We start from the raw sequence: 24,549 nt of genomic DNA, 5'->3' as shown, positions 1-24,549 counted from the left end.
GGGCCGTCCCCTGCCTTGAGAGCCACCCCGACCCAGGGCCACCACACGCCTCCCCGAGCAGGGCTATGGGCATGGGGCCAGACTGAACCCCGCGCGCCGCTCGGACAGCGACTGGGACGGACCCGGAGGACTAGCGAGAGGGGACGGTCCCGTCAGCACAAGGGGAGTCCGGGCAGAGGCTGCCCCGAGGAGGGGCCTTCAAGCTTCGAGAATGAGAAGGATCGGAGCAAAGGAGACAGGACAGGGGTTGTCTGGAGCGGGGAGCGGGAGAGGGCTGGCCCGGCTCACACACCTCCGTCCTGCTGCCCCCGAGATGACCTCCTGGGGTGCCCTGGACCCAGAGCCTGGGCGCGACTCCCCACACACATACCCACAGTCCCGGGACCCAGAAGCACCCTCTGGAGCTGGGCTTGGGGACCGGGGGAGGGGGCCCCGGAGAGACTTTATTGCCACTCCACCCCACAAAGACTGTCTTGGAGATGGGATGGGACACAGTCCCCGCAGTGGGGGCACATCTCAGGCAGAGTCACCGGCCGGGGTGCCCGCGATCCCCTCCAGCAGGTCACAACCGGAAGTCGTGGCTTACACCGCAGCAGGACAGCTTCAGTCAGACACCAGGCAGGACTTCCTGAAAACGGGAGGTCTCCTGAGACCTCTCTCCCGAGGCCCAGGTAGCGAATGGGGCAAGGGCAGACAGACAAGCCCGGGCACCTCCCCGCGGGGGCCCAGCCTTCTGCAGGGAGGGACCCGAGGACCTGAGCAAATCGAGCCAGACTCAGGAGTCTTCTGGAGGCCCGGGGGATGGCCTGGCCCACCTACCTGGGAGGCAGGGGGAGCGCCCGGCCCGGCGGGGGGGGGGGGGGACGGGGGGGGCAGGACGCGCCGCAGAGGGATCTGAGGTCCCCTCGGGTCTCAAGGAACTTTTTGGCTGGGGCCCTCCAGGGCTATGGGAGGGTGTGTCACAGAGTGGCCTGACCGGACAGCATGCAGGAGGCGTGAGTTGACCTTCCTCCGGGAAGCCCTTCCTGACTGCTCCCTCCGGGCATTTTCAGCTGGCCCAACGGGGGAGCTCTGCAGGCCTGACCCACTCTGACCCATCAGGCCTCTGGCTGCGGCCCCGGGACTGGCCCTTACACGCAGGCCCTAAGCCAGGGTCCGGCCTCATGGGGAAGCCCCAGTCCCTCGTGGGGCAGAGGAAACTCACAGGTGCCCCACCCTGGACGTGCTGCAGAAAGGTCACCACTTCCAGGTTCCCGGCCGCCTCTGCCTGTGGGAGGGAGCCTGTGACCAGCAGCAGGGCCCCTGACCGCCCCCCCCCGCCCCACCCCCCCGCCTCCCGCCCACCAGGATGCCTCCCCACAGCTCTGCCCAGGGAGGGGCCTGGGGTGGGAACGGAGAGCAGGAGTCTGGGCACTGGGGGGTAGGGGTGGAGGAGGGAGAGCGGGTGGAAGTGTCGGGAGGCCTTCCTGGAGGAGGTGGCCTAGGAGAGAGCGGCGCAGACACTCACAACAAGCAGGGCACTGCGCCCGTCGTAGCCCGGCCGCCCCAGGTCAGCCCCCGCCTGCCACCAAGACCGAAGGCCTTCAAGGTCGGCCCTGGCCGCCAGCCTGGGAGGGCAGAGCAGGGGAGCGGTCAGGGCCCCAGGCGCTTCCACCAAGCCAGCCCCCGGCCCCAGCATGGGGGTCCCCAGCAGCGCCCCACGGCAGCAGGGTGGGAGCGCGGGACTCCCGGGGCCAGCCAGTGGCCTGGAGTCTGGGTTCACCCAGCGGGGGTGACGGTGACTCAGGTCAAGGGCACAGGCATGCACGCACTCACACAAGCATGCACACGCGTGCGCACATGCACACACACCCCACAAGGAGCGCCACGGGCCAGTTTCATATTTCACAACACAGCCGTCCTCGGGCGGGGTCGGCAGAGGCAGGAGGGAAGTGTGCGACAGCCCCGTGGCTCACACAGACACGCAGGAGACGGGGCCTGGGCTCAGCAGGCGGCGTGGGGGAGCGGAGCCCACCTGCCCCGGGGGAAGAGGAGGAGGAGAGGCCCTCACCAGGTCCTCCTCGCCCCCCGCCCCTCTCCAAGGAGCCCGCTCCCCACCCAGGGCCCGGGCAGGGAAGGGACCGCCGGCTGTGCCGACCCGGGGCAGGGGACGCTGGTGCGGGGGGTAGGGGGCTGTCCCCCCAAAGGGGCGCCAGTGACTCCCTCCCGGGCAGGAAACAGCAGCAGCCCCCAGAGCGGCGCTGAGTTATTTCTAGGGTGAATCATGCTGGATGGCACCGCCAGCCCCTCCCAGACCTGTCGCCAGCCTCCCACACCAGCTCCCACACGCTCGCCTCTCGGCGGGGCCCCCAGATCCAGCCAGGCGGCCCAGGTTGGACGCGCCCTCCCCCAGGCAGAGCCCTGGACGCCGCGGGACCTGGTTACCACCGCCCCCCTCTGCCTGTTTCTTGCCTGGCCTTGCAACCCTGAACCAAGTCCCACGGAGTCCCCTCAGAGCCAAGGCTAGTGGCTGTGAGTGGCCCCCTCCCTGGCTAGGCCCTGGCCCCTCCCCTGCTAGGCCCTGCACCCCTCCCCCCACTAGGCCCTGGCCCTCTCCCCTGCCAGGCCCTAGCACCCCCCGGCTAGGCCCTGGCACTTCATCATGTCCAGGAGCCCACCTTCCCCTGCCACCTGGGATGGGTGGGGGCTGGGTTGGCCAGCAGGGTTTGTCCCCCGAGAGGCCTGAGGCAGGGGCCAGTGGGGGCTCTCCACCCCACCCCACATGTAGGACTGGGACCCCCAGGGTCGGCTGAGGCTGGCACCGAGGCACGGGGCTGGGGGAGACCGAGGCCGGGGCCGAGGAGGCCGGAGCTTCCAGGCCCTCTTCCCGTGAGCGCACAGTTCAGCCCGCCTCGCTCCCAGCCGGCCAGCCCGACAGCCACGGCCGCGACCCGCTCCCCACACTTCTGCCTCCAGCCCCCCAGCCCGGCTACCACCACCCCCGGCCTCGCCTCCTGGACAAGCCTCTCCTGACCTCCGCGCCTGTCTGCGCTCCGCACCTCGGCCCTCGGCCCTGGGGCTGCTGACAGGTGGGCCGAGCGCACCGCAGCACGGGGAGGGGGTGCCAGGGGTGGACGAAGACGCTGCGCTCTGCGGCCCCCGCCTGTCCCCCCGCCCACCGCCAGCACCCTCTCGGACACCTCCAGGGCCCCCCACTCCCCTGCCCCTGTCTCCCCGGGCCTGCTGGTGTCACCCAGGGCACCTGTGAGGTCAGAGGCCCGCCAGCAACGGGCTGTGGGGTGCCGGAGCAGGACAGCCGCTGACCGTGGTCAGTTTAGCCCATGGCAGGGGCCAGGCCCACTCCGGTGAGGCCCGTACCGGGGAGGACAGACTCAGGAGGCCTGTCACATCGCCTGAACAGTGTCAACCCCCGCATCTGCCCCAACCTCCAGCGGCCAGGCTGGCACGGGGTGGGGTCTCCTCCCCGGAAGCCCCCCACCCGGCTGGCTGTCCCTTCCTGGAGCCCCGTGCCTGCCTCCCGGAAGCACAGGTACACCTGCAGCCCTCACCTGCACAGCTCCGTCCCCGCGTCTTCCAGCTCCCGGGGGGACAGGCAGGCCCCAGCTGCCCGCAGCAGCCCAATGACACCCCGATGCCTGCCACGAGAGAGTGTGCTGACCGCCCGCCCAGGCAAGGCTGCTCCATCACGCCCCCGCCTCCTGCCCCCCGCCCGGGCCAGTGCCGTGCCCCTCCACGCGTGCAGGGACCTTCCCCGGACATGGCGGGTCTGCGGGGGGCGCCGGGCCAGAGGCACCCCAGCACTCGCCCCATGCTGGGGAGTCAGCCCCGGCTGAGCAGCTCCTCCGCCCACACCATGAGGCCTCTGCCATGGTCTCCCCCAGCCCCCATCCTAAGGGCCCAAGCACGCCCACGGGCCCCTGGGGGCAGCCTGGCCCCACTGCACACACCAACCAGGGTTGGGCCTGGGGAAACTGAGTCAGCTGGGCCTGCACTCTGCCCTTGGAGGCGAGGTGGGGACGAGACACTGGTGGATAAACGCAAACAGTAGGATCCCAGAGTAGGGCCCTGACGTCTGGGTTTCCAGAGGCTGACTGGCCCAGGCCAAGCCTGGAGCCACCCCCTGGGTGTGCGTGGGATGGGGCAGAGGGTGGCGGCTGGGTCGGGGTGGGGGCTTGTGCAGTGGGGGCCGGGGTGGGCAAGGAGAGGGAACAGAATGTGCAGAGGCAGACTCACACATGACTGCCAACCGGGTCCCTTCCCCCGCAGTGTCCTTGTACCATAAATTGCACGGTCATCCCACTTTTAGGAAGGCTGGAGAGGAGGGGGCCCTCCCAGGCCTGCCCTCCCCACCCCGAGAGCCCTCTAGGGCACAACAGGTCCAGGCCCAGGACTGAGGCCTGGAGAGCGAGGCTGGGAGACCGGTTTGGGGGGGGCTGCTGGGGGGGTGGGGTCAAGGATGAGGAGGCGGGACCGGACGGTGAGCTCATCACCATCCACCCACGACCAAGGACTCAGCCTGGAATCGCAGCCAGATCGCTGCAGCCCCTCACCCCCATCCTGGGAACCGCCTGGCCCCGTGCATGGGTATGTGTGTGTGTGTGTGTGTGTGTGTGTGTGACGTGCCCCCCCCCCCCCAAGGCTCACACACCCTCAGCCTCTCTCCGTGGGACTCCCAAGCACTTGCTGGCAGGCCGAGTGCCCTTGGGGAGAGGACCCCGAGGAGAGGCCAGGGGTCTGGGGACTGCGCGATTCTAAATAAGCTGACAAAGGATTCAACACAGGAGCTGTGACTCCTTCCCGCCCCCTGACACAAGCACGGGCTCTCACACTGAGGTTCACGTGTGTACACATGCACACGCACGCACACACACATGCCAGGCCAGGACTGTGCCTTTAAAAAACCAGGGTAAAAAACAAAATAAATAAATAAATAAATAAATAAATAAATAAATAAATAAATAAATAAATAAATAAAATAAAATAAATAAAATAAAATAAAATAATAAAATAAAATAAAATAAAGTAAAGTAAAGTAAAGTAAAATAAAATAAAATAAAATAAAATAAAAAAATAAAATAAAATAAAATATAAAATAAAATAAAATATAAAATAAAATAAAAAAATAAAATAAAAAAATAAAATAAAATAAATAAAATAAAATAAAATAAAAAAATAAAATAAAATAAAATTAATAAACTAAAATAATAAAATAATAAAATAAAATAAAATAAAATATAAAATAAAATAAAATAATAAAATAAAATAAAATAATAAAATAAAATAATAAAATAAAATAAAATAAATAAAATAAATAAAATAAAATAATAAAATAAAATAAAATAAATAAAATAAATAAAATAAAATAAAATAAATAAAATAAAATAAAATAAAATAAAAATAAAAATAAAAATAAAAAGCCAGGGTATAGGGGGATCCCCGGGTAGCTCAGCAGTCTAGCGCCTGCCTTCGGCCCAGGGCATGATCCTGGGGTTCCGGGATGGAGTCCCGCATCAAGTTCCCCTCAGGGAGCCTGCTTCTCCCTCTGCCTGTGTCTCTGTCTCTCTGTCTCTCATGAATAAATAAATAATGTCAGGGGGGCCAGCTTGGGGGACGTCCCCCCACCCGCCGTGCTGGCTGAGCCTGCCCCCGAGGGCACCGGTGCCCATCCCCGCCTAACACCTGGCACAGCGTAGCCTGCTTCACACCTATCACGTGCAGGTGCTGGGACAGGGGTTTCTCCCCTTTCCCGGCCCTCCAGCCTCACAGGTGTGTGTAGGTGACTTGGGGAACACGCACTCAACCCCTTGTGCTTCGTCCGTGTTTTTCTTTTCTAAAACTCTGTACCAGGGTCTTGCTGGACCTGCCTGGCCAAGCTGAGGGGTCGCCTCCTCCAGGAAGCCCTCCCTGTGTGGTGGGTGGGGCTCTCGGAAGCACATGTCCGCTGTGTCACCTGGCGGCCCTCTCCAAGGCGGCTCCACCCTGGCCCCCCACATGGTGCCCCGGCCTGCACGCCCAGGTACCTGCCCTTCACGGCCAGCAGCAGCGGGCTGAGTCCGTCCTCATCTCGGGTGTCCACAGGCACCCCCCTCTGCAGCAGCATGGTGACCGCCCCAGCCTGGCCTCGCCGGGCGGCCGCGTGCAGAGGAGTCTGACCGTTGAAGTTCTCTAGGCTCAGATCGCTGCCCTGGGGTGTCATAAAGGCATGCCACCTGCTGAGGGGGGCTGGGCGGGGTCAGGCGGCCATGGGAGGACGGGGAGGGTCGGGTCAGGGTGCACCCGGGAACGGGGCCTGGCACAGCCCGGCCGTCCTGCACCCCCGGGACTGGCGTGGCTGGGGCCGGCCCCCAAGGGGCGCGGGGGCCTCACCAGCTCCACGAGCGCCTGCAGCGCCTCCAGGTTGCCAGCGTGGGCCGCGGCACAGGCCAGACCAGGCAGCAGAGCATCCCGCACGGCGTCGGCCTCCTGCGGGGAGCACAATGGGGCCTTCAGCACCTGCCCCGGGGGACATGAGGCCACCATCCGGCTCCGTCCTTCCCAGCCGTGTGCCCGGGGCAGGCCACCCACCCTCTGAGACCATCATTAGGGACGGAGAGACAATCACAGCAGGCACCCAGGGTGGGGGAGCGTGGGACGGGGTGCTCAGTCCCCCCACCTGGAAAGAAGGGCACGACGCCCCGGGCAGAGCTCCTATGGGCTGCCCACCCCATGCCGGGAATGCGCTGGGGCGTCTGGGAGCTCCCCTGAGGCCAGAGGGCAGGGAATCCCAGCGGAGGCCCCCGGGGGCAGCCCCACGCGTGGCCCAGCCCTCGCTCAGCCCAGCAGCCCGGGCCCGGCCGACACAGTCGCCCTAGCAATGGGCCGCACACATCCCAGCCCGTCTGACCGCGGCCTGTCCCCGCTGCAAGTGGCCGTAAACAGGACCGCAGCTGTCCGTGCCGGGCAGGCGGGAACGGCCACGCGTGGCGTGACCCCGGGAGGCACCGGGCTGCAGTGCCAGGCCCGGACGCCTCACCCTGAAGCAGCGCCCTGGCCAGGAAGGTGAAGGGGGCGTCCCAAGGCCAGGCTGCACGGCAGGTGCGGGAAGACCCTGCAGGTGGCTCCCCCCCTTCCAGCACCCAGGACCCAGGCACGTGGGCCTGCACTGGCAGTCGGCAGGCCCGGCCACGCGCGATGGCCCACCGGGGGTGGGGCCACATTTTGCCCGCGTCCACGTGCTGCGAAGACTCCGCTAACCCGTCCGGGCCCCTCCCACGTGCCGCTCCCCGCCTGAATCCCCGCAGACCGACCCTCCACGGGCCGGAGCCGGGCCACACCGTGCTTTTCTGCTCGCACTGGAACGACACTGGCGAGGGCTGGTGCCTGGCACGTCCAGCCAGGACCCCAGCACCCCACTGGGCAGTACCTGGCTCAGAGCGAGGAGCTGGGCAACCCCCCGGCCCAGCGTGCTGCAGCTCAGGGAGGGCCGGCGCTCGTGGCCCGTGGGCAGCGTCATCTCCCCGCGCAGGTCCCGGGCCAGCAGCTGGGGGAGGAGAGCGCGGGTCAGGAGTGTCTGCGGCCCCGGATCCCAGACCAAGCTGGTGGCCGGGCACCCCAGGGCATGCGGGGAGGGCCGCCCTGGGCCCGAAACTCCCGACCCTCCGGCCCGAGCCTAACCCCAGCCCGGTCCATTCCACTAGCTTCGGTCTCCCAAGGGTCCTGTGGCCTCTGCCAGGCTGGCGGCGTCTGAGGGCCCCCGGGGAAGGGTGGGGGCTGAGGGGATATCCTGGGAGCAGCGTGAGGAGCCTCAGCCCGAGCCGGACCAAGGCTCCCCGAGAGAGGGGAAGAACAGGTAGTCTGGGCTTGGGGCTCGCAAGGGGTGGAGGGGGCCCCCTAGCCCCCGGGGAGGCCCTGCATCCCTGCCCCCCTTCCAGACCACGCACGCACGCCGCTGGGCTGGCTGGCCCCACCGTCTGCCTGAGTCGAACCCCTGCCATGCCCTGGAGCCCTCGCACTCGTGTCCCCACACCCACAGCCCAGCAGCGTGCACCTCCTTCCTGCCGTCCAGGCTCAGCCCCGGCTGGCCCAGCACATAGGACAGCTTGGCCAGCGCCGCCTCCGACGTCATGTCGAAGCCTGAGATGATGCCGGCGCCCGCCATGGCCTGTGGGCAGAGGGGTGCGAGCCGGAAATGGGTGCAGGGTCTCGGGGCCCATGCCCTCGCCACCCCGGGCCCCGCTCCCCGCCCCCACCATGCCGGCCGCGTAGTCGGAGGTCACGGCGCCCTGGAGGCAGTGAGTGCAGTTGAGGATGAGGAGGCCTCGATGCGCCGCCGCCTGGAGCTCCCCCAGCAGCTCGGGCTGCGTGGGCCCGTTCCCCGAGCCGAACGTCTCCATGACCACGCCCTTCATGGGGGGCTGCAGGAAGGCCCGGACCTGCGGGTGCGACAGGATGGGGAGGCCCGGGCCTCTCGCCCCCGCAGCGGAGCCCACGGGCTTGTCTGGCACCTGCCCGTGGCCGAGGCTGCTCCCAGGGCCCTGAGCAGGCCCCATGGAGGGCCATGCGGGTCGCCCCCCGCCTCGACCCCCTAAGGAACGCCGGGTCCCCTCTGAAGGGTCTAGGCCGTGGTGTGTGCTGACAACAGAACGCCCCCCCGCCCCCGCATGTCTGTCCCCAGGGCCCTTTGATGGCGTCAGGCACCAGTTCACACACTGACCCAGGGCTCTGGGGCAGCACATGCCGAGTCCCGCAGGCTGGTGACAGGTGCCGGCCAGGCCCCCCGTGTGTGTGGACATGCCTGTGAAGCCACATCTGTCCACACGGAAGAGGGGCCAGGGTGCTCGGCAGGTCACAGCACTTGAGCAAGTGTCCTCTGAGCTGTGGTGCCTGCAGCCCCACCTCCCCGCAGCCTGGCGGTGCCTCTGAGACCAGCACCAGCACCTCCATGCTTGACCCCAGGGTGCCCAGAGGTGCTTGGAGCTCAGACACCCTCTACATAATGGCCACGTGGCCTCTGAGCCCAGTTCACACGGCGGGCAGAGGCGGGCAGCCCGTGGCTCCGGGGTCGTCGGCAGGGAGCAAGCAGGGGACCACCAGGGCAGCCCCATCGGCCCCCGGGGAAGCCTGGACCAGGTGCCGTGAGTCCACAGGCATCTGCAGGGTCAAGCCCATGGGGCAAGTAAGGGAAAACTGGGCCCCGAAACCCAAGCTGGGGAGGCGGGGGGAGGAGGTGGAGGTCCCAGGGACGCCTCAGCCCCCGAATGGCTCAGCCTTGGCCGTGGAGGCTGAGGAGCTTCAAGCAGTTGCTGCCCCCTGCGTGCCTGAGGTGGGTGACGGGAGGGGGTGGGAGGGCAGTGCCAGGGAGCCACGGGGGCGTGGGGGGGTGCCGGGCTGGGCGGGTGCCTACCAGGGCGGCGGGGATCCCGGGGTAGAGGCGCAGCAGGCCCACGTCCCGCTCCATGCTGCTGTGCACGACCAGCCGGTCCTTGCCTCGGGTCTTCCGCACCAGCTCCCGGTTGACTGTGAGAGCAGAGGCGCGCGTGGGGCCCGGGGGCCTGCGGACAGCCAACACGGGTGCGGCGCCTCGGGCCCTCTGCGCTGCCCGGTCCCCGCTGGCCCGCCCCGGGCCGCCCTGCCCGCCCTGGAGGGCTCCAGCCTGTGCTCGGGGCCCAGGGCCCCCGAGTGTGCAGGAACGGGGGGAGCGGCGTGCGCACGGGCGTGGGGCGCAGCTGCAGAGCCACACGCCGCGCGTTGTCCTGCGTCCTGGGACGGGTCCAACCGTCCAGCCTCGCCGGCCCCTGACCCAGGCCCCCCGCCCCGCCGCCCACGGCCCAGCAAGTCAAACAGGGAACGAGCGAATGAAGAAACGAGCGAGTCTTCCGGACCCCTCAGCTTTGGGGAAAGAAAGCCTCCATCTGATTGACCCCAGTCTCGGGGGCCCCCCAGGCCCCGTGGAAAGTGGAGAGGCAGATATCGGGGTCAGTGCCCCTCAAACTCACCGCATGGAGGAGTCCCCCCTGGCTGGGCTCCCGCGGGTCGGGGGTCACTGCTCCGCCAGGACCGAGCTGCGGAGGCCCCCACCTCCGTGCATCCCGCTCCGGGTGGGGGGGTGGGCAGCAGACCTCGCCTGCGAGCCCCTCAGGAGCCCGGCTCACCGCCCCCGCTGTCCATCCTGGGCACAAGCCCGCGCCGCTCGGGGCAGAGGCCAGGGGACGATGGCCTCAGGGGACACTGTTAAAGCCTGTCCGAGGGGGCAGGGGCCGTGTCCAGCGCAGGGCCCCGCGGCGGGGCCGGACCACAGTGCCAGGGAGGGGTCTCGGGGAGCCTGCCAGGGCGCCTCCCTACCCCCACGGGGGTGTCAGCCTGCCCACCTCCTGCTGCAGCCACCAGGACAGCTTGCATGTGACGACAAAGCAGGGACCATTCCGGACCCAGGCTGCCCCCTCGCGCCGCATCCTGGGGGCGCAGGGGGCCGGGCAGCAGGAGGGGCCCCGCAGCGACCGTCAGCAGGGAGAGGCGGCCTGTAATTTAGGGCCGTGGGACCCATCTGGGCGAGCAGATAAGCCGGCGGCGGGGTGGGGGCGCTGCCACCCGCAGGAGTTATGGCCGCAGAGGGGGGCTTATGGAGACAAAGCGAGCCCACGTCCCCGAGAGCCGTGGAACCCCAAGTCCCTCCCCTGGGGGAGCAGCATAGCGTGGGGTGCAGACCACCCCCCACACTCTGTAGGTGGCGACCGAGCCCCCTCCCTGTGTCCCCACAGCCCATGGGGCAGGCCCAGCACCATCACACGCCCCTGGACCCCCCACCAAGCCCTGTCTACACTGGCCTCACAGAGGGAAGAAAAATGCAAGGGAGAGTCCTGGCTGGGCTGGGCTGGCGGCGTCTCCTCCACCACCAGCAGCGGGAGAGAGGGGGTCGCCCCTGCCAGCCCCAAGGTCCCCTGTGCCGCCCCCGCCCCTCCCCGGCGGTGCCACCAGCCCTGCGCTGGGCAAAGCCTGTGTTTCTCAACACCAGGTGCCCGAGGGCCCCGGGGCCTGACCGCCACCCTGGGGCAGCGGGGCCGAAGGTTCTCACACCCCGCACGGGCACCCTGGCCCGCGAGCAGCGATCGCAGGGGGCCGTGGGCCTGGGGCTCCAGGGGCGGCCTCAGCCCTGCGCCCACCCAGCTGCGGGGGGGCCCAGCCTGCCTCAGCGTGCCCTGGGCCCTGCGGCCTGCCCGGGCTTGGTACGGCACAGACAGCCCCGCCACCCCGGTGAGCCGCTCCGCGCCTGCCAGCGGGGTGCGTCCCCGGAAGCTTGGCTCCCGAGCCCCAGATGAGGTGTGACTCAGTCCCCACGGGGGAGCCGGGCCTGCAGCGCGGCCGCCCACTGCCTCGTGCCCACCCCTTCCTTCCTCCGCGGCCGGCACCAGGGCAGGAGGGGCCGAGCACCCCCACTGCCCCCCAACACCAGCAAGGAATCTGTCCACGGGGCAGCACATGGGCCATCTCCTCTGGGAGCCCCCCCCCGACTGCTCCGGCCCTCAGCAAGCAGGTGGACGCCCCCCCCCCGCCCCTAGAGCCCTCCCATCCACCTGGGGGCTCTGCCGTAGGACCCCTGGAGGGCCCTCGCAGATGGGGGGGTGAGTGCGGGGAGGGGGTACAGGATAAAGCCACCAGAATGGGGGGCCGGGCCCGGGCTGAGCGGACTCCTCGCTGTGGGCTCCCTGTGCCTCACCTGCCCACCCTCTGGCCTCCTGCTGCCCTGGCCGGCTGCGGCCTCACAACTGCCCAGCGAGGAGCCGGGTCCTGCGCATCACCATGCTGGGATTCCACGTCCCCCTCCAAAGGCACCGGGGGCTTTTGGAGTTTCGTGACCAGCCTGCCCGTCCCAGGAAAGGGCCTGCTTCATCATCTGCTCTCCACGGACGGCCAGCAGCACCGGCCAGAGCGCCTCCCCGCTCTTGTCCCCATCACCAGCCTTCCCGGAGAGGCTCCTGCCCTGCAGCCCCTGCCGGGCCTGGGCCTGGCGCTCCTGACCCCGTCTGTGCGGGAGCCTTCCGGGAAGCCCCCCGCCCTAGGAAGTCAAGGCCCTGGGACCCACGGCCCCTCTTCCCGGGGTCTTGATCTGTTCCTCCTCATGCGGACATGGGGGCTGCCGCATGGAGACCCCCAAGGGCTCTTCTCGTGCCAGTCTGCTGGAACTGCCCCCACAGGCCGGCCCCAGCCAGGCCTAAGCCCAAGCCGCGCAGTCCAACCAGAAGGGCCACCTCAGCAGGCCTTCGAAGCCCGAGAGCCCCCAAAGCAAGGCTGGTCCTGCCCGGCCCCGCAGCCCCACCCCCCACGGGGTCTCGGGACAGGATCCCGCAGCTGCAGGGCGGGGACAGATGCCCAGGCCGGCATAAGGCCCAGGACCTCCCGGCTCAGTCAGGGAGTGACACGGGGCACACTTGGGGGCTGCTCTTAGGCGCCAGGAGTGGGAGTGGAGGGCCGGCCAAGCCCACCGTGGACCCAGGGAGGGGCCAGGAGACCACCGGGGACACCCTGGCAGGGGGGCGGACACCCTGGGTGGAGAGAGGGCAGCCCTGGAGTGATTCCCCTGGGGCACTGAGCTCCGGACCAGCAGCCCTGGCTGAGACCAAGGTCCGAGGCAGCCCTACACCCAGGCCCAGGGGAGGGAGGGACGGGGCTCCCGGGGGCTCCCCAGGGGCTGGGCTACCTGCCTGGCCTGGGACGAACAAGACTCCCAGGAAGTCCCAGGGAGGAGGTCACGACACAGGAGCCACGTCCCAGGGGGGGCCAAGGTGTGTGGCAGGGTCACAGATGGTCACTGAGAGGGATTCCTGGGCTCGGGGTCACATGGAGGGCAGGTTCCCCAAACCTGCTCCTCCCCCAGCCAGGTCATCCCCTGGGACCTCGGGGCGGGGGGGGGGGGCGGCCCACAGGCCACCCCCTCTGGGCAGCCTGACTTCGCAGCCCAGGGCAGAGTAGAGCGTTGTGCTCCCTCCCATTCAGGGGGTGCCCCTCCACCCCAGACATCTCCCGGCCCCAGCTCCGCACCCCACTTACTTAGGACGTCAGTGCCCACGACAGCCAGAGGGGGCAGGTTGGGGGAGCAGAAGGCCGCAAACCTGCGCGAGTCCACCTTGGTCACTCGGTTGCCCCGAAACAGCTGATTCTGGAAGAACAGACAGACCTGCGGGGGGGGTGGGGGGCAGAGGCTCAGCGCGGGGGAGCCCCTGTGCCCCGCTGCGCGGTGAACAGCCTGCAGACATCGCGGATGGGCCTGCGGGGAGCGGGGCGGGGGTTGGCCTCACGAGTGCCCGCACCCCTCCCCTCCCGGCCCCCGCTGCCCCCAACCCTGCTTCTCCGGGAGCTCCTGGTGAGCTCAGCCCGAGGTGCAGAGACACCCCTCCCCATAGCGCTGTGGTCCCAGCAGGCCCTGCTCTGGAGCCCGGGGGGTGGGGGTCCTGGTTCTGTCCCCCGACTCTGAGTAGCCCCAGAGCTGCTCTCCCGGGGAGGGGCGGGGGCACCCTGGCAGCGAGATGGTGAGCCGCACTTCAGTGAAGCCCCCTCCCCGGGGCTGGGGCCCACCTCCCAGCACTGGGTGCCCTGTAATGCAAAGGGTCTTGTAAGGTGTCCCTGCGCCCCCACATGAAGGGGGAAAACCAGCTCCGCAGATACACCCCAAACAATCTGCCTATACAGAGACTCACCTGTACACACGCATTTAACGTGAATGTGACCTGGGGGGCCTGGGAGGCCTCAGTCGGGGAAGCGTCTGCCTTGGTTGGGCTCAGGTCGTGATCCTGGGGGTGCTGGGATGGAGCCCCACATCGCGGGGGGGCCCCCTGCTCAGCGGGAAGTCTGCGCCTCCCTCTGCCCCTCCCCCTCCTCCTCCCCCTATTCGTGCTTTCTCTCAGAATAAATATATAAAATCTTTTTTTAAAAAAAACCTCCTAACAGCAGCATTTCTGGGAAGTAAAATGTGGGTGGCTTTGTTTCCTGCTTTCTTTATTTTCTGAAATTTTCTATGGTGACAGCATGTGTCATTTGTAAGACAAAAGGCAGATCTTTGAAACCCTGTCGACTCTTCCTCTGCGTGTCCCACCAGTCAACCAGACCCCCCACCGCCCACGCCAGGGAGGGGGGGTACCTCGGGGATCACGTACTGGCCGGCCATGAGCAGGGCCCCCAGCAGGTTCTCTCGGCCATCGTTCCACAGGGCATGGATGGGCACCTGGGGGGAGGCCCAGGGAGGGTCTGAGGCTCACCCGGCCCCGGAGGGACACCGACAGGGCAGCTGGACAAGGCTGAGTGCGGGCCATGGACCCGTCCCGGGATGTCAGAGCTGGTGCCTGGCGGCCAGCCCACGCGGAACAGGCACTGCCTCGCGGAGCCGCAGGGCTGAGCAAGAGGCCTGGGGTCTGGCCCGGGTCCCCCATACCGCTGACTCCCCCTGCAGCCTGGGGAGGGCAGGCCCTCATGCCCACCAGCCAGCCTGGGCCATTACCTGGGCGCCAGTGAGGACGACGGTTTTCTGCAGGTTCTCCAGCACGAAGGAGAGCACGGAGGCCGCGAAGGCCATGGTGTCAGTGCCGTGGATGACCACGAACCCGTGGTACTGCTCATAGTGTCTCTGAGGGGGGCAGCAAGCTTAGGTAGGCCTCCTCTGGGGGTGGGCCTCTTCCTGGGGACGGGCAGCTAGCTGGTCCCCTCCAGGGAAAGGAAGGAAAGGGTCCCAGATGCCCAGGAGGGGAGTCGGGGGGCTCTGGTGGGATCCTGGTCACTGCTGGAAAGCAAGCCCCTGCCTGGAGACCCAATCCTCCGCGCCCTCCCCACACGCAGGACAGCTTCCTTTCCCGACTGCGTGAGAGGCGTGGGCCTGGGGGAGGTGGCGTCTCTGGACACTCTCCTAGGATAGGAAGGTGTGCTCTAGACTTCTGGGCGGCATCTCCTCCAGCTGATGCCTGTCAGGGCTCGCAAGGACACTGGTCAGTGGAGGACCACACCAGAACTCAGCTCAGGGCTCCTGGAGAGCCCCTGGCTGTGTGGCCACTGGCTCGAGGGCAGGTGCTGCAGGGCTGAGTGAGCCTGTGAGCCCGTGGTCCAGCGGGAGGGCCAGCCGTGGACCCAGGACAGGCGCAGGGCGTAGCCGGTGCTGGGAGCTGCCAGGGGACCTGGGAGGCTGGCCGGAACAGGGCCTGGCAGGACGCTGGTGTGCAAACATAGGGCAGAGTCCTTCCAGGTACAGCAAAGTCTAGAAGGTGCTCCCAGGCACTGGCCACCTCTGCAAGGACATCCTCTGGCCAGCACCTAGCAGGAGCCGAGGCTGGGCCTCCGGGCGCGGCTGGCCCAGGCTATGGATCCCAGGGGCAGAATTCTGGGAACCTAAGGGGTCAGGCCCTCCTGAGGGGCGCACCCTCCATGCCCATTGAAAGACCAAACCAGGCTGGCCCTGGAACGAGGGTTGCCGAGCCGAGTGGCGGGCTGGGGCACCCTCTGCTGGCCACCCGGGGCACTGCCACAGGCCGGTCGCCAGGGAGTCTGCACGTGGCTGGACACTGGGGCAGGACAGCAGCGCCCGGAGCTCAGCAAAGCGGTCAGGCCCCAGCCAGAGGATGCTGCTGGCCACAGACCAGGGAGACTGCCCCGGACTATGGCCACAGACATGCCCACTGTCGGCTAGTCCCGTTCAGGAACATCAGGACCAGACCCAGGGCCACACGCTATCCTGCTCACAGTGCAAGGGGATGTGCCCAGGAAGCCGCTCTCCCCACTAGGGCAGAAGAACACAAGCGTGTGGCTGGGGCTCGGCTGCAGGGGAGGGGGACCTGGGTGATGAGCCACCGAGGCTCCCTAAGAGGTGAGCATTTGTGGAGAAGTGGGGGGGAATAGGGGAGGGAGGGGGTGCGAGGACGTGGGAGGCAGTCAGGTAACAGGGCCAGGCTGGCGCAGGAAGGGGGCTGGAGATGATGAGGTTGGGCGAACAGAGAGGAAAGTGAGGGGCGCTCTCCAGCAGGTAAGGGGGCCACACCGGGTGCCGCAAACCACGGGACCGCACGGGGTTCTGTGCCCGAGCCTTTAACGGACTCCAAATCCACGAAGTCCCCACCTTCAGGGTGGACCAGGCATGGAGCTTGCCGACCTTGGGGAAGTGGCAAGCGTCCCAGCCCAGGAGGCTACCAGGACAGCTGTCCAGGACATTTCCTCACCAGGAAAGTGGACACGGCCCTTCCTGCCCGCTCTCTGCTCGCGGGGGGGGGGGGGGGGGAAGAGCCTCAGGAGCCTCGCAGCTGAGATGTGACCCGAGGACCCAGCACCTTCCTGAAGCTGCCATTCTCGGGCTTTCCCAAGTCTCAGGCCAGGCGGGCAGGTCCCACCCCGCAGAACCGGTGAGAGCTTCTGCAGCATTGGCCGCGCCACCCTCAGCCCCGCCCACACCCCAGCCCCGCCCGGCCCGGCCCAGTCCGCACCCTCAGCTACCTCGATGGTCTGGGCAATCTGAACCCACTCGGTGATGGTCATGTCACTGGAGTCAAAGAGGGGCTGGCACTCCAGCACCGTGTAGATGACTCTCTGGTCAGGGCTGGCCGGCCTGCGGGAGGCAGAACAAGGGCTGCCCCCACCTCCCTGGCCCCCACCGTCCCCGCACCCAGCCGGCCCCTGCCCCGGCACTTCCCAGTGGGCTCGGCAGCATCCCGAGTACTGCGCCCAGCCTCCCTTCCACCCGGAGTCCCCAGGAACACGGACCTTAGTCCTCAGGAGGTTTAAGGACCGGCCAGGACAGGCTCCTAACAGTATGTCACCTTTCCAGAACCAACTTTGAGAGTGCGGCTGGGCCTGGCCCCGGATGGGCCAGGAGACGCCCCGGAAGGAGAGGCTCCGGCAGGAGGGAGACCCCTCTCAGCCTGACAGCCGTGAAGGGCACCGGGCGGCCTTGGCCGGGAGCTCAATAACAGAGGGGCCTTCACACTAGGGGCCAGCCCCTGCCTCTCTCCACAGGCTTGTGTCCCCATGTGGCCGGGGCCAGGACCTGGAGACCCCCCAGGTGGCAGGCGGACCCCCAAGGTGATGGGAGTCCAAGGCTCACTTGAAAGGGAAGCATAAGAGGACATCAGTGACCACAGCCTGCTCCATGGGCCCTGCGGGCACCATCCCATCTCAGGATGGCTCTACCCCTACGACAGCCAGTGGTCACCCCTGCCTGGGACCCCAAGGAGCCCACACTCACGGCAGCACCAGGGTGTCCTCAGGGAGGCCACAGGCCCGGGCGTGCTCTTCATCATGGAACATGGGCAGTGTCCTCAAGACAGCGGCCAGGCCCCTCCCGGGGACGAGCACTGTAGGCAGAATCCGGGTTGGGGGGAGTGTGGGGTCAGGGGCCAGCAGCCACCGCTAATGCCTGTGACCACTGGCTCCTCCTCCTCCTCAGGACATTTTCCCAACATGCAGGGGGCCAGGCCCGGGCAGGGCTCAGAATCCCGGGCCACTCCACCCCGAGCCTGCCCCAGAGCACCCCGTCTCCGGGGAGCCCACACTCAGCCGAGCTTCAGGGGCCCGGCCCTCTCCCCCCTTCTCTCACAATGCAGCCCAGAGCACCCACACTTCCTCCCCCACTTCCCAGGATGCCCCCACTAACTGCTGCCTGCAGACGTACTGCTGGCTCTGCCTGCAGGTCCTTGGCCCCTCGCCCTTACACCCAGCAGGTGCTTCACCCCAGCTCAGGTCACACCTCCAGGAAGCCCTCCTTGACCTGCGGGCCCTGGTGCCCTTTCCACGTACCCCCCGCCTGCCCTTGCTCCCTTGCTGGATGGCATGTGACCCCTCAACAACCCAGCCCAGGCCCTCTGCCCGTAGCCTCCATGTCCCGCAAACATGCCTCTAAGGCCCTGGGCAGAAATGGTGTTGTGTTTTAAGAAAACCCTAAAAGGTCACTGGTGTGTTTCCTAGAAACAACCCCTGGGCAAAGGCTCCGAGGCATCAGGGTCCTGGCCTTTTGTCCCACCCTGCTCCCACCAGCACCGTGACCTTGGACAGGGCAGCGAACTTCTCTGGGCGTCTGCCACGTGCCTGGCTGAGCACAGTGACGAGGACAACAGGGTCCCCCTCGGCGAGAAACAGCCCGAATCAAGCAAGACCTCCCAGAGCAGGGTCAGTGGCCGCTGGTCGCCCCGGGCCTCAGCTGTCCCCCCACTGCTGCTCAGCTGGTGAGCACAGCACCCCCTCCTCATCTCCCGCGCCCCGAGGGCCCAGGTGTCAGCAGGGCTGGGACCCCACAGGCAGGGCGGGGTGGGGGGGGCGAGTCTGCTTCCGGGCTGGCTCGGGCAGTGGCGGGATTCAGCTCCACGCGGGTAGGACGGCGGCTCGCTGCCCCCGGCACAGGGATGGGGCTCGGCTTCCGGGGGCCACCGCCCCCGCCATCCGCCCCCCGCCGTCCCCCGTCCCCCACCCCCGCTCCCGGGCTCTCACGCGTTCATCTCTCCGCCTGGGCCTCTGCCTCGTGTCTTCCCTTCAGGGAGCCCGGAAGCGTGGTCCCCTCCCCAACAGGACACCCTCCTAGGCCACGTGAGCGCCTGTGTCCCCAGCAGGCTGGGGGCCAGGCTCCCCGCCCCAAGGACACTTAGGGAGAGCGGCTGGGCATCGGGCCCCCCGCAGCCTGCCCTGCAGCTCCCGGCCGCCCCCAGAGCCGAGCGGGTGGGCATAAGGGGCTTAACCCGTTACCCCAGCAGCACACCCCATCTGTGGGCAGAAGCCCGCCGACTCCAGGGTCAGCAGGACTGCTCACGCTCCCCCCAAAGCCCCCCCCATAGTCCACCTGCTCAATCCCAGGCCCCAGCTCCCGCCAGCGCCCTCGCCGGCACAGGCTCACTGGCCCCTCGCGTGTCCGTGGGTGTCTGGTGCCATCTCCGCAGCCGGACAGGGACCCCAGGGGGGGCACTCTGAACGACTGCCCCCGTGCGCACGCACCCCAGCAGGAGCTCCGCACGTGATTGCTGCAGGACGAAACGTCACGCCCGCGGGGCTCAGTAGACACGGGACATGGGTACAGGACCGCCACCAGCCTGGCCCCCCCAGACACCCGAACCTGAGCACGACATGTGTCCGCCTCCACAGAGGTCCGGACCCGCCTGCCCTCCCAGCAGTGAGGACAGAACTTCGGATCCCGGGCACCAAGGAAGGCTGCCAGCCCCCCAGGCCCCACCCCCGGCGGCCAAGCTCCCCCACCCCACCCGCAGCAGGCTGAAAAGCAGCCCCCAAAGATGTCCACGTCCTGATCCCCAGGACCTGAGTGCGGCCTGAATGCAGAGCCTTCACGGATGTGATGCAGTTAAGAGTCTGGACGTGGACATGACCCTGGATTTTGCGGGTGGGCCCTAAGTGTCCTTCTAAGTGGGAGCCGAGGGACACTGGATACGCGGAGGGGGCGGCCACAGCGCAGGACAGGGCAGAGAGAGGCATGAAGACCCCGGCCGGGAAGCCTGCAGTGATTCGGCCACAGCCGAGGGCCCAGGAAGGACGGACGGGCCCTCACCCCCCCATGTCAGACCCTGCCTACAGCACAGGGGGCCACCCTCTCAGTCACTTGCTGGAGCAACCCCAGGACACTCACACGGCCACTTCCAGCTCCTTGGGGTGGACGGTGCGGGGGTGTCTCTGCAAACTGGGGTCCGTGTACGGGGCAGGTGAGGTGGGGACACACTTGCTCTGGGTTTCATGGGACAAGCGCGCGTGGGGTCACCTCCCCCTGCAGCCAGGCAGCGGTTGCCAGGGACGTCCTGCTGCGGCCAGGTGGGAAGGGGCAGGGCCACGGGGCCCGCAAGGGCAGGACTCCGCTGCGCCCCCAGGGAGCATGTGGGCAGCAGAGGCGAAAGGGGCCCAAGTAAAGGACGCTCTCCTATCCTGTTCTCTCTGTACGAAATCCTGCCCGGCACTGGCCTACCAAAGGGCTTGGGAAAACGTGCAGCCAAAAACCCAGTGGGGGAGCAGCTAGGAGAAAGTGTCAGGACATTAAGGAACAACACATTTTTCTGGGTTTTGTGATATTCTTGGCTTTTTAAAACTGGTGATTTGGGCAGCCCTGGTGGCTCAGCGGTTTAGCACCGCCTTCAGCCCAGGGCGTGATCCTGGAGACCTGGGATCGAGTCGCAAGTTGGCTCCTGCATGGAGCCTGCTTCTCCCTCTGCCCGTGTCTCTGCCTCTCTCTCTGTGTCTCTCATGAATAAATACATTAAAACTCTTTTTTAAAAAAATTAAAATAAAACTGGTGATTTGTTGTGATTTCCTTAATCGTTCCAAGTAAACATCCACTTTCACAGTGAACTCTGATTTTGTGACTTGTATTGTTGTTCTCAACAAGCCCCTGCCCCCCAGGCCCCTCTAAAACCAGAACCTGTCTCGCCTGGTCTCGTCCTGGGCCACACAGACAGGCTGCCAGGCCCCGGCAGAGGCTCAGCTCCTGCCAAGCCTCTGGTCTGTAAGGGACGGGCTGCCCCCAGGACTGCAGGTCCCCCTAGAACTGCCTGCTTAGGCTATAAAAATGTGATCTTGTGAGCATGTGAAAGGAGGTCCAGGCCGAGGGCTCCGAGGACTGCGGTGACCAAGAGGCTGTGGACATCAGCCCTCCTGACAAGGCTTGGTTGTAGGACGACCTGCAACCCCCTCCCCACTGTGCCCCAGGCTGTCCTGGCACCTTCAGATCCCGGCCCCAAAGCTCTGCTCATCCTGCTATGTCTGCAAGCGCCTGCAAGGGGCAGGGGGCAGGGGGCAAGCAGGCAGGGTCACGCAGGCCTCTGATGCAGCTCGGCCTCGGGCTCGGTGTTAGCTCTTGACTTTGCTTTCGTGATGCCCCTTGACCTGTGACACCTCTGCTGAGCTCAGAGGGGATGGGGTCAAGGGGTGTCCCTCGCTTCCACGGCCCCTGCCCTCGGCTTGCGGTCCTGACCTTTGGCAGGGTTTGGACACGCGGCGCCGTGTGCCCTGTGGGCCACTGTTTACCAGCAGGCGCACAGACGCCAACAGTGACGATCCAAACAGCTCTGCTGTGGCTGGCCTGTGCCCCTCGCCGCCCCTCGCCGCCCTCACCGGGCTGGAGCCCCGTCAGCAGTGCCAGGCGAGTTAATCATTGATGCTGGCCCCGATCGGAATTCCCGGGACGGGCCTGGAGTCCCGAGTTCAACAAGCCGAGCCCCGGAGCGGGGCTTGGAGAGGGAAGGGCCGTGCCCGAGGCCCTCAGAGCGCAGCCTCATGCCCCTGGCCTGGCGCCCCCATCCATCTGCATCTTGCTCTTACCCTGGCCTGGGCTGCTGACCTGAACCCTGGACATCTTTTCACTCTATACTCTACATGTTTTTTGCCCAAAAAATGCCAGTAGGAGATGTGCGTCCCTCAAGAACACTGAGAGCTAGTCACGGACTAGAGCAGGCCCGAGGACCCTGCCTGGTCTCAAGGGCCAGGGGCTTGGGGGTTGCACAACCCTAGAGGGACAGCAGGGACCAGATCCCAGGCCTCTTCCTCCTTTGTCCTCTGGGGCTTAAGCCTCGGGCTCCCTGAAGCCTTCCTGATGAGGAAGGATTGGCAGCTGCCGCGGGGACAGAGGACGCAGGTCACACAAAGGCAAAGCCTCCAAGGAGCCAGGACATGCGCTGTGGCTCCCAGCAGACAGGCGCCCCTGCCCCGGGGCGGGAGCCCCCTGCCCCCCAGTCAACAGCTCAGAAGACCAGCTTCCCTGCCAGCTAGGGCAGGCTGGCTCCTCTGAGCTGGCTTCCCAGCACAAGAAGGCGCCTGCCGACCTCGCCTTCCGCAGACCAGAAGGCCGCAGTGCCAGAGCAGGCTGAGGGATTCTGGAAGATTCCTTCCCATCTGGAAGCCGACCCCCACACTCTTTCTTGAGTCAAGGTCTCTAGCTGACCTTCTGAACTTGTGACTTTGCAGCGTCTTTGAGAGAAGCAGCACCCGTGGGAGTGAGCCCAGGGCTGCCGCGGAGAACCAGGGCAGGGAGGCACGATGCCGTGCAGGTGGGACAGGGTCAGAGTCCACCTGTCCCTGCAGCCCAGACCCCTGGGAGCGAGCGTTGAGCTCAAAAGAATCGCAGCTGACCACGTGCCAAGCCTGGAGGGGCAGTGTCCGGGGTGGGCTCAGGGTAGCTCCCCCTCCCGGGCCCTCCCTCTCTCCCCCACCTGGGTCCAGGCCTCGTATCCTCAAGGGAAGCCTGGAGCCACACGCAGGGTCCTGCCCGCACGGCCGCCCGCAGCCCTGGGCCTCCTCAGCAGACCTCAACCACACGCCGCTGCTGCTTTAACATCAGCCCTTCTCGGGCCCGTGAGGGCTGAGGGACCACAGCAACATGCTGCAGGTGGGGTGTCACCCGGGGGGCCCTCGAGGCTGCACAAGCTCAGCCGCGAACTAACCAGGTCGGGAGCACAGCAGCAGAGGGCAGGCCCCAGGCAGCCCAGTGGGGAGCCACGGGCAGGGTGGGCGAACAACCACGTCCCCCGCCGAGCCCCTCCAGGACAGGGCTTACGCAGGCCTGAGTCCTGGGGCCCACACCAGCGGCCCTCGAATGATGTCACAGATGGAACAGCAGGGGCAGGTGAAGGCAAAGCAGCTGTCGGAGCCACCGACGAGGCGCCAGTGGTGTCTGAGCAGCTGCTTCCACGAGGCTGGGGGCTGCCCAGGCCCGCCTGGGGTAGGGGGCATCCCGCACAGCACAGAACCAGGAGGAGCCTTTGGGGACGGTGCACGCCGTTTCCCACCGTCCCGTCCCGGGTCCCGGGCGCTGCTGCGTCGCCATCCCCCCAGCCCTGGGGGCCCTGCCTCACCCCCCAGCAGCAGCCACCTCCACGGGGCAGAGCCACGTCCTGCACCTGACCCTCCGTGGGGGACGGTGGGTTCCGCGGGGGAGGCCGGGACAGCCGTCCTGAGTGTCCGGGCAGGGGTGGGACAGAAGCCGGGGGGCTTCCGGGGGCTTCCGGGGGCTTCGGGGGCGGGGTGGCAGCTACGGCGCCGCGGAGAGGGGCGGGGCCGGCCTGGGGAAGGTCCGGGCCAGGGCGGGACCCCCTCCCCTCCCCCTCCCGCTCCCCCTCCCCCTCGGGGCCCCGCTCACCGCCCCGCTCGCTCCGCATGCCGATAGTCCCGCCGGTGTAGACGGCCAGGAGCCGCCGCTCGGGCCCCAGCGCGCGCGCCATGCCGACCCTGCGCCGAAGGACCGAGGGGCCCGAGGGGAAGTGGGGGCGTCCGCGGCGGGGGGCCGGGGCCGTGCTGGGGGCGGGCGGCCGCGGAGGGCGAGGTGCGCCTGGGGGCGGGGCCGCGGAGGGGGCGGGGCCTGCGGAGGGGCGGGGCCTGCGGAGGGGGCGGGGCCTCGGGGGCGGGGCCTCAGGGGCGGGGCCGGCGCGGCCCGGGGCTGTCGGACGCCCGACCTGTGCGGTGGCCCCCGGGGCCTGGGTGGCCGTGGCACGTGACACAAAAGCCTCGGGCCTTACGGTTGGCCGCCCGCCCCTCCGGGCAGCGCCCTGGGTGCTCCAGCAAAGGCAGCAGCGCCCACCACACCCTGGGCAGCGGCGCTCCTTGGGGGTGGGGGTGGGGGTGGGGGGCCGGCGGGAGGTGCAGGGAGGGGACCCCTCCGGCCTAGAGCCCTCCCCCTTCCCCCCACCTGGAGGGCAGGGCGGGCTGGGCGGGCTTATCTCCGAGGGATTCACCCAGGCCAGCCGCGGGGCTGCTGGGGACCACGCCCGGCTTGCAAGGGTGGGGGAAGCCCATTGTCTCGGGAGAGCCCGGCCCAGGCCGGAGTTTGGCTCCAGGGAAGCTACTCCGATAACTGCCAACAATGCGAGAGTAATTCCTGTCTAAGCACCAGCGAGTGGATTCTCTGCAGTCGCCCCCCGCCCCGAGGCTGCCGTCTGCCATCCAGGGGTCCCACTGGTTTCCTGGGCCTGTGTGTCCACGGACAGCAGTCACTTGGGGGTTAGGATTCCCGGAAGGTCCTCACTTTAACCTGACCCCCCCCCCTTTTTTTATTGATTTATTCATGAGACACAGAGAGAGAGGCAGAGACAGGCAGAGGGAGAGGCCGGCTAAGGCCAGCTACCTGCAGGGGCCCCAGGGTCACGCCCTGAGCCGAAGGCAGAGCCACCCAGACGTCCCAACCTCATCCCCTCTTTACAGGCTTGTCTCCAAATACACGGGGGTCAGGGCTCACCCTGTGAATTGGGAGGGACACAGTCCCCCCCGCCCCCGCCCCCAGAACACCTGGCTTCCCTCCATTTTCTTGCTCCGGTCACTGCTCTGGTTCTGCCAATGTGCCCCTGGGCGGCTCCCCAGGCAATCCTGACACCTGCCTGCTCCCCACCCCAGGGTGAGGGAGTTCCTCTGCCTGCAGGAAGCATCATCACCCTTTGGGGACACCATCCCTCAACCCACCCAGCAGCACCCTGGAAGTCCTGGGAAATAGGCGTCTGGGGCCCCGGGCAGGCCTTCTCTGGTGCTCTCCCACGGGTGGCCTGTCTCCCAGGCTGTGGGGCCGCACCAGGATCCTGCCTCCAAACCGCGCGAGAGCCAGGGGTGGCCTCAACCATCCGCAGGTGCCAGCCGGTCCTC

General features: G+C 67.0%; 1 protein-coding gene across 3 annotated transcripts; it reads right to left on the bottom strand.

Moving 5' to 3' along the window:
• Nucleotides 1-410: 410 nt before the first annotated feature.
• ASPG (asparaginase) lies at nt 411-23,198 on the bottom strand. 3 transcript variants are annotated; one of them, XM_072840121.1, is made up of 16 exons: nt 23,060-23,198; nt 17,189-17,297; nt 16,441-16,552; nt 14,468-14,593; nt 14,111-14,194; nt 13,024-13,150; nt 9,383-9,495; nt 8,229-8,411; nt 8,027-8,140; nt 7,403-7,519; nt 6,367-6,462; nt 6,021-6,184; nt 3,549-3,635; nt 1,508-1,607; nt 1,205-1,267; nt 411-628 (listed from the first exon to the last, which is right to left on the bottom strand). In XM_072840121.1, the coding sequence occupies exons 1-16, from the start codon at nt 23,139-23,141 to the stop codon at nt 608-610; spliced, it is 1,698 nt and encodes a 565-aa protein (XP_072696222.1). In that variant the 5' UTR covers nt 23,142-23,198; the 3' UTR covers nt 411-607. The 3 variants fall into 3 exon arrangements, with proteins under 3 accessions (XP_072696222.1, XP_072696223.1, XP_072696224.1); XM_072840122.1 differs by having other exon boundaries at nt 13,024-13,132; XM_072840123.1 differs by lacking the exons at nt 1,205-1,267; nt 1,508-1,607.
• Between the last annotated feature and the right edge of the window lie 1,351 nt (nt 23,199-24,549).

The sequence above is a fragment of the Canis lupus genome, chromosome 9 (assembly GCF_048164855.1).
Source record: "Canis lupus baileyi chromosome 9, mCanLup2.hap1, whole genome shotgun sequence".
NCBI lineage: Eukaryota > Metazoa > Chordata > Mammalia > Carnivora > Canidae > Canis > Canis lupus.
This window is presented reverse-complemented; position numbering and strand designations above follow the sequence as displayed.

Bases quoted from the DNA above. Each gene is read 5' to 3' on its own strand.
- ASPG (XM_072840121.1), bottom strand. From the start codon at position 23,141: ATGGCGCGCGCGCTGGGGCCCGAGCGGCGGCTCCTGGCCGTCTACACC. The intron at 8,141-8,228 runs GTGGGGGCGGGG...CTCTGCCCACAG, and splicing joins CCGACTACGCGGCCGGCATG to GCCATGGCGGGCGCCGGCAT. The intron at 629-1,204 runs GTGAGTTTCCTC...TCCCGTTTTCAG, and splicing joins ACGTCCAGGGTGGGGCACCT to GAAGTCCTGCCTGGTGTCTG.